Source organism: Henckelia pumila, chromosome 2 (genome assembly GCF_033568475.1).
Source record: "Henckelia pumila isolate YLH828 chromosome 2, ASM3356847v2, whole genome shotgun sequence".
In the NCBI taxonomy this organism is placed as follows: Eukaryota; Viridiplantae; Streptophyta; class Magnoliopsida; order Lamiales; family Gesneriaceae; genus Henckelia; species Henckelia pumila.
This window is the reverse complement of record NC_133121.1, coordinates 147,911,067-147,919,122: the sequence shown is the minus strand read 5'-3', so window position 1 is coordinate 147,919,122 and position 8,056 is coordinate 147,911,067. Positions and strand designations below refer to the sequence as shown.

The window sequence follows — 8,056 nt, the reverse complement described above, 5'->3', positions numbered from 1 at the left end:
TTCAGGTTGGCCACATTCCAAGGTCTGGGAAGTATTCTTCCATCTGAATGTTGGAGGCGATATGTTCCCATCTTCACAATCTCAATTAATTTGTACGGGCCTTCCCATTTTGGGTCCAATTTACCCACAGACTTCATGATGTCAGATTTTCTCAAAACCAGGTCTCCTACTTGAAAAGATCTTGGTTTGACTCTGTCATTGTATGCTTTAGTCATACAAGCTCGATATCTTTCGGGTCGTGTTGAAGCTTCATCTTTCAGTTCGTCCACCAAGTCTAATGACATTTGGAGGGCTTGGTCATTCCCAGATGAAGTGTATTGTTTCACCCATCACGATTGCTCTCCAATTTCGGCAGGAGCCACAGCTTCCGCTCCGTAAGCCAGGTTGAAAGGAGATTCTCCAGTTGAAGAGCGTGGAGTGGTTCGATATGCCCATAGAACACTTGGCAACTCATCTACCCATTTCCCTTTGGCATTGCCTAGGCATGTCTTGAGATGCTGCAGAATTGTCCGGTTGGTGACCTTGTTTTGCCCATTGGCTTGAGGATTCCCAACAGAAGTGAAGAACTGCTTGATGGAAAGTCCTTTGCACCAATCTTTTATTTTCGCTCCAGAGAACTGAGTTCCATTGTCTGAAACCAAGGTTTGAGGAATGTCAAATCTGCATACTATATTCTTTCATAAGAAATTGATTACATCTCTTTCGGATATTTTGGACAATGGTTCAGCTTCGATCGATTTGGTGAAATAATCCACAGTAACTATCAGAAATTTTCTTTGTCCGGTAGCAGGAGGAAAAGAACCTACCAAATCCATTCCCCATTGAGCAAAAGGTAAAGGACTTTCCAGGGGCTGTAAGATTGTAGCCGGCTGGTGATGGATGTTAGCATGCTCTTGACATGCGTGACAATGTTTTGCTAACTCAATAGCGTCTTGATTCGTTGTTGGCCAAAAGTAACCTTGGCGTAATGCTTTCGCCGCAAGAGCTCTACCAACTAAGTGATTTCCACATATTCCTTCATGAATTTCACGGAGCACATAGTTTCCTTTGGTTGGCGTTAGACATTTTAGGTAAGGTGAAGAGAAACCTTTTTTATAAAGTTCTCCGTCAATGATCGTGAACCGAGCAACTTGCACTCTAAGTTTTCGAGCTTCGACTTGGTTAGCAGGTAGGTTACCCCGCATCAAATAGTCGATTATTTCATGTTTCCAACTAGGTTCTTCGCTGTCAGCACAAAATATTGTAACATCACTTCCATCAGTTTTTTCCTTGTCATATGTTAGGAATGTAATTTTCCTATTATCAATGTTGGCCAAGGAGTTTGCTAACTTGGCGAGATGGTTTGCTGATTCATTTTCAACTCTAGATATCTGCTTTACATCGTAGCTGTCTAAACGCGAGAGAAGCTCATTTACTTGAGTGAGGTATTCAAGTATTTTATCTTCCTTTACTTCGTAATTTCCATTAACCTGACTGACGATAAGTTGGGAGTCACTGTGTATCGTCAGTATTTTTGCTCCGACCGATAAAGCCAATTTAATTCCCATGATGAAAGCTTCATACTCTGCCTCATTATTTGTTGCAGAGAATAGAAATTTGATGGCATATTGAAATTTATCTCCCTGTGGGCTTTCCACAACTATACCTGCACCGCTTCCTGTAGAGGTTGATGATCCGTCGACATAAACCATCCACGTCAGGGTGGAGCTTTCTTCTTGAGTTACTGTCATCTCTACTAGAAAATCAGCCAGAATCTGTGCTTTAATTGCTGGATGGGGGCGATATTCAATTCCATATTGGCTCAACTCGACATCCCACTATTTTCTGAGTATACTGAAGCATTCCCCAAGATCTTTCAAGTGATTAGATGCTTGGGTACTTTTAACGAGCATGTCATATATATAAACTTTCATGTTACGTCCGATCAAGTGTTCAAACATGGTATTTACCAGACGTTGATAGGTAGCTCCAGCATTCTTCAGCCCAAACGACATAACATCATAGCAATAAATTCACTTATTGGTAATGAAACTTGCTTTTTCTTGGTCTTCTGGTGCTAGACCAATCTGATTGTATCCTTAATACGCATCAACAAAAGTGAGCAGCTCGCATCCTGCTGTCAAATCTACTAACAAGTCAATTCGTGGGAGTGGAAATGGATCTTTGGGGCATGCTTTATTGAAATCAGTGAAATCTATACAAAAACGCCACTTTCCTCCAGGCTTCAGTACTAAAACAACATTTGCAAGCCAATCTGGGTATGAAAATGGCCTGATCTTTGCCGCTAAGAGTTTCTCCACTTCAGCGGCTATATGCCGACTTTTCTCTGGACCAAATGCTCTTTTTTTTTGCTTCACAGGTTTCATTTTTGGATCAACACGGAGGTGATGGAGCACATGTTCATGAGGTATTCCGGGCATAGGTTCATCTCCCCAGGCAAACACATCCAGTTGAGACTGAGGAAATTTTTCAACTTCTCTTCCAACTCAGGAGGTAATTCGGTCCCGATTTTCAGGGTTTTCTTGGGATCAGTTGGAATGATTTCCACATGTTTCAGAGTTTCAGTTGCTGTTATTATTTCTTTGCTCTCGGCTTCCTCATCCACCAAATGTATTCCGTTTTCACGTAAAAATTTTCTAGGTTTTGGTGCTCTTTCCTCACTAGAAACTTGTCATTTACGATTTCCTGATGAACCCCGTAATGTCACCGCATGACATTCTCTAGCTAGACGATGGTCACCAATGGCTTCTCCTACTCCTCCTGGAGTCGGAAACTTACGCTTCATATGATATGTCGATCCAATGGCTTGGAATATATTGAGACTTGTTCGTCCCAATATCACATTGTATGCAGATGAAGACTTTACTACAAGGAATTTTACCATCTTAGTAGACCGTTTGAGGTAAGAACCCAAGGAAAGAGGAAGCATTACTTCGCCCAAAGCTTCAACTATTTCTCCGAAAAATCCAACTAGTGCAGTGTTGACTGGAGTTAACTGTGCATTACTAATACCCAACTTGACGAATGCATCATGAAAAATTATGTCGGCCAAACTTCCTGAATCCACTAAAATTTTCTTTATCCAAAAATTGGAGATTGTGGCTGAAATGATTAAAGCATCATTATGGGTACCTCGAGGGTTCTTCAGATCTTTGTCGCTGAATGATAATCCATCTTGTATAGTTCCAATTTCATACATTGGAAAGGAAGTGGGGCTAGACAAATTGTTGGTTCCTTTTGTTGCTTGCAGAAGGACTTTTCTTGCATTGTTCGAATCGCCACAAACAGGCCCCCCAGTGATTTCGGCGATTACTCCTCCAGCGGGCAAATTTTCATCAGCGCGTTCATGTTGTTTCCCAGTTTCATCATGCCTCTTTTGATAGTCACGTTTTGTTTGTTTGTCCCGACGCTTGTCATCTCGCTTCTCACCGCGGGACTTGTCCACAAAATTCCCCAAATGTCTGCGCTTTATAAGTTTTTCAATTTCTGCTCGCAAACTGAAGCAATCTTCTGTAGTATGACCTTTATCTTTATGAAAATGGCAGTACTTGTCCGAACGTTGGCGCTTTGGATTATTCTGCATTGGGCGAGGGGGACGCAACAATCCTTGTTTTTCAGCCACTACTAGTATATCGGTCAGACGTGCATTGAGGGGTATATTCTGGAGGCGGGGGCTCTGCGCTATTCGCTTCTCGTCTCACTTTCTAATATCTGATTTATCTTCTTCTCTCTTTCTTTTATTCAAGTAGTGTGGCTCTACAGATTCTTCAACCCGTATGTATTTCTCAGCTCTTTCCAATAATTCCTTCAAGTTTTTGGGCGGCCTTTCCACTATTGATTCCTTGAACTTCCGATGGCGCAAGTTTTGTTGCATTATTCCAACTAACAAATCATGGTTCACGTGTAAGACTTCGTGCACCGCATGAGTAAATCTTCAAACATAGTCCCTCAAACTTTCTCCTTCTTTTTGAATTATTGTGAACAAATACACTGCTGTTTTTGGGTATTTCTTGTTAATTGAGAATTGCTAGATGAAGCAGTCAGTAAGTTGCTTCAAATTGGCAATAGATCCAGAGGGTAAATTATTGAACCATGTGAGTGCTCTTCCTGATAATGTTGTCCGGAATATCTTACAGTACGCAGCATCCGTGATATCATACAAATCTGCTTTCACGTAGAACTTGTCAATATGGTCTTGGGGGTCACTCGTTCCATCGAACTTAGGTAAGCTTGGGGATTTTGACCCCTTTTGGTAGCGCTTCAGATAGGATGTCATCAGTGAAGGGACTTCAACGTGACGGCAAGATTGCTGACGAATTCTCTCCAGTTGCATATGTGCGAGATCCATCCTTCCGGATTGGATTAGTGATTTTGTTTTCGTCAGAAGTGTCATGAATTGTGTGAACACTTGATTCATCGTCTTTCTGAGTATTATTTTTCTTAGTCCCCTCAGCATCTTTGTTATTCACTTTAGACTTAGTTTTCTTTGGGTTTTCTTTATTAGGATCACCAGATGATGAAGCCTCACTCTGAACCTTTTTCTTGGTGCTTTTGTGCTTACGGGATTCCAAATATTGAGCAACTGCATCCTTTGCTGCGAGTGCGGCTGTGTTTTTCATTAGTGCAGTCAAGGCTTCATGGGTGAGGGTAAAGCTTGGAGGTGCGTTTCCATTGTTATTATTTTCTTGAGACATTTTTGAAGTAATATGTGCTCTCAATAACGTAAAGAACAAGTTCCCACAGACGGCGCCAAGCTAATGTAGCCAAAAATCAATTGTACTCGACACATTGCTTCCGCAAAGTCCGGAGTATCAATAAGTCCTTGTACGTTACCTTGGGAGATCTTCAGTGGGTTGTTCCTACGTCACAAAACAAAGTCAGAGGAGCCGGGAGGGTTCCCGATGAAGGCACTCCGACGCTCAAGTCAGTGATTACTCAAGGAATAATAATCGAGAGTAGAGCGTTATAGTGCTAAAGAAAGTGTGTACCTTAATAATGAGGTGACTTGAGCTATTTATAGATATTCGAAGAGTTTCACGAGCGCTTTAGATAGGATGTCATCAGTGAAGGGACTTCGACGTGACGGCAAGATTGCTGACGAATTCTCTCCAGTTACATATGTGCGAGATCCATCCTTTCGGGTTGGATTAGTGATTTTGTTTTCGTCAGAAGTGTCATGAATTGTGTGAACACTTGATTCAACGTCTTTTCTGAGTATTATTTTTCTTGGTCCCCTCAACATCTTTGTTATTCACTTTAGACTTAGTTTTCTTTGGGTTTTCTTTATTAGGATCCCCAGATGATGAAGCCTCACTCTGAACCTTTTTCTTGGTGCTTTTGCGCTTACGGGATTCCAAATATTGAGCAACTGCATCCTTTGCTGCGAGTGCGGCTGTGTTTTCCATTAGTGCAGTCAAGGCTTCATGGGTAAGGGTAAAGCTTGGAGGTGCGTTTCCATTGTTAGTATTTCCTTGAGACATTTTTGAAGTAATATGTGCTCTCAATGACGTAAAGAACAAGTTTCTACATACGGCGCCAAGCTGATGTAGCCAAAAATCACTTGTACTTGACACGTTGCTTCCGCAAAGTCCGGAGTATCAATAAGTCCTTGTACGTTACCTTGGGAGATCTTTAGTGTGTTGCTCCTACGTCACAAAACAAAGTCAGAGGAGCTGGGAGGGTTCCCGGCGAAGGCACTCCGACGCTCAAGTCAGTGATTACTCAAGGAATAATAATCGAGAGTAGAGCGTTATAGTGCTAAAGAAAGTGTGTACCTTAATAATGAGGTGACTTGAGCTATTTATAGATATTCGAAGAGTTTCACGGGCTTGAGCCTCTTATGGGCTTTTGTAAAATTCAGGGTCTGCTTGAATTAAATATATATAATATTTAAATAAGCTTGGGGCTCAAAAATATTTGGAGTGGACCTTCATGAATGAGCTGAGACCCAGTTGAATTTTTAGGTGTAACATATCAATAACCAATCGATATTATCCACTTGCCCATATAATTTTTCCATAAAATAGTAAAGAATAATTTGAAAATTGGAAAAGGTCATACCAACATACCAAAAAATTAGTATGAGACTCACATCTTTAATAGAATGGTTAGAGATAGTATGATATAGTAAGAGATAAGATAGAATATCTTCTATTTCTTATATTTTATTAAGACTGAGAAGTGAATAGTAACTTTTTTGGTTCGGTGATATGTAAAATTTGAAATTTGAAACTCATCCCTTTTTTTTTTTTTTCAAACAACTTGAATAATAATTGGATCACCCAGCAAGTTTATTTCAAATTTGAAAAGAAAAACTGTTTATGTACACGTATCGCATATGTCTCACTAATATCTTTACTATATAATAATAGCTAAACCCCATAGAGTAACTACTTTTGGCACTTTTGATGAGTTTCCAAGTATACACTATTTTTTAAAAATTAATTTGATGAAAGAAAAGGAAAATACACATATTAGCCTTGAAAAAGGAGGGAAAAATAAAAAAAATACAAAGTGCAAAAATCGTCACCTCCATATGAATTAATTAGTGCAAAAATTAATTAGTATAATATGAATCTGATATCCAAAACCTCCATGTTTCAAATTTTCTCTCCATTATTAGATCAACTTTCGACCAACTGAAATTTGATCCAATCAAAATTCAAAATCTCTTCATAAAAAAACATGGACATGGATGACGTTGACAAGATTTAGATCAACATGGGTTTTTGATAATTGTATGTATAAAAAAACTGCGTTTAACATTCTTATTTAATTTATGATGTAGTCGTATACTATATCGCTTCAAATAATTTATTCACGTTGTTATTTGATTCATAGATATTATGATCATTAATAATTTTACACGCATTGTGCGTGTGCATCTTTTGCTAATAATAATAGAATAGATGAGCACAACTAATTGTCGATTGTAATATTAAAAATATGTTATATGATAATTAAATATTGTAGTTCAATAACAATTAATTTATAAATATGCTATCACTCCATTGGTTACAGAATAATAATGATACAAAAACTGTGGGTGGTCTTCTTTAAAGTTTTAGCCAACGAATATTATACCGTAAATGGAAATAAACGCTCCTTGTAATTTGATTGGATGCAATTTATTTTTTTCGTGGACTCATTAAAATTTAAACCAATCCAAATTCTCTAACTTATCTTTTCAGTCAACAATGCTATTTCCAAAATCCAGACACGTCTAGTGTTTGTTTCTTAGCTGTCAGTCATTATCTTGAATAACCACACTGACCATTGACAAATTATAATTAATTTTTAAAATGAATTAAAAGTAATATGACATCGATCTCTTATATTTAATTTTATCGGAAACCAAAGGTTTAAGTTTGAGACGATCAAGGAGTCCGTGGCTAAAAAATAGACATCTTGTGAGGCCATTTTTCGTATTTATATTTGTAGGATGTGTGTACATAAAAATATATTTCTTCATAAATTAAATTCGGTCTCACAAAAACTGAGTCGTGATACCGTCTCATACTATGAATTTTGTGATAATGATAATAAGATTATATTTTACTTTATTTTTATTTTTTGAGTTGAGATAGTAGATTGTTTAATTTTTTTTTCTTTTTTTTATTTGGGACTGAAAAAAGAAACAAAAGTTAAAATGAAATATGAAATTTATTATTATTATTATTACAAAAGCTTTGACGGGATTGTATTAGAAGCTCCAATCTCAATCCATCTATAAAAAAAAAAATATTACTTTTTATAAAAAAATATTACTTTTGAGTGTAAGTATGAACTATATCACACATCTCATACATGCTGATGCATGAAAACGATTCAAAAAAAATATACTCATATAATTATACTCCCTTATAAAAGCAGAGTGAATTTGAAGGGAAAGTGGGAAACTATTGTTATTTCTTCTTTAATTAATCAACCGAATTTGCTAGACTTTTGCAAGAGTTTGTTACTTGCGCGGACTTTACCTTTGTAATTATTTTATTTTGTAATAATAATAATAATATATCGAAAAGTCATCCGATTTTGTTGATCTATAATGGATATA

General features: G+C 37.7%; 2 protein-coding genes across 2 annotated transcripts; both read right to left on the bottom strand.

Annotated features, from left to right (window-relative positions):
- Positions 1-329: 329 nt before the first annotated feature.
- Positions 330-1,730, bottom strand: LOC140878657 (uncharacterized). Its single transcript, XM_073282272.1, has 2 exons — positions 803-1,730; positions 330-631 (listed from the first exon to the last, which is right to left on the bottom strand). Exons 1-2 carry the CDS (start codon positions 1,728-1,730, stop codon positions 330-332), a joined length of 1,230 nt encoding a protein of 409 aa, XP_073138373.1.
- A 941-nt stretch (positions 1,731-2,671) lies between these two features.
- Positions 2,672-3,583, bottom strand: LOC140878656 (uncharacterized). The gene has a single exon (XM_073282271.1). The coding sequence runs from the start codon at positions 3,581-3,583 to the stop codon at positions 2,672-2,674; it is 912 nt and encodes a 303-aa protein (XP_073138372.1).
- Positions 3,584-8,056: the final 4,473 nt, after the last annotated feature.

Excerpts from the sequence above, each read along its gene's own strand:
- LOC140878656 (XM_073282271.1), bottom strand. The coding sequence starts at position 3,583 with ATGCAGAATAATCCAAAGCGCCAACGTTCGGACAAGTACTGCCATTTT.
- LOC140878657 (XM_073282272.1), bottom strand. The coding sequence starts at position 1,730 with ATGACAGTAACTCAAGAAGAAAGCTCCACCCTGACGTGGATGGTTTAT. Across the intron at positions 632-802 it reads ATGGGGAATGGATTTGGTAG|ACAATGGAACTCAGTTCTCT; the intron begins GTTCTTTTCCTC and ends CCTTGGTTTCAG.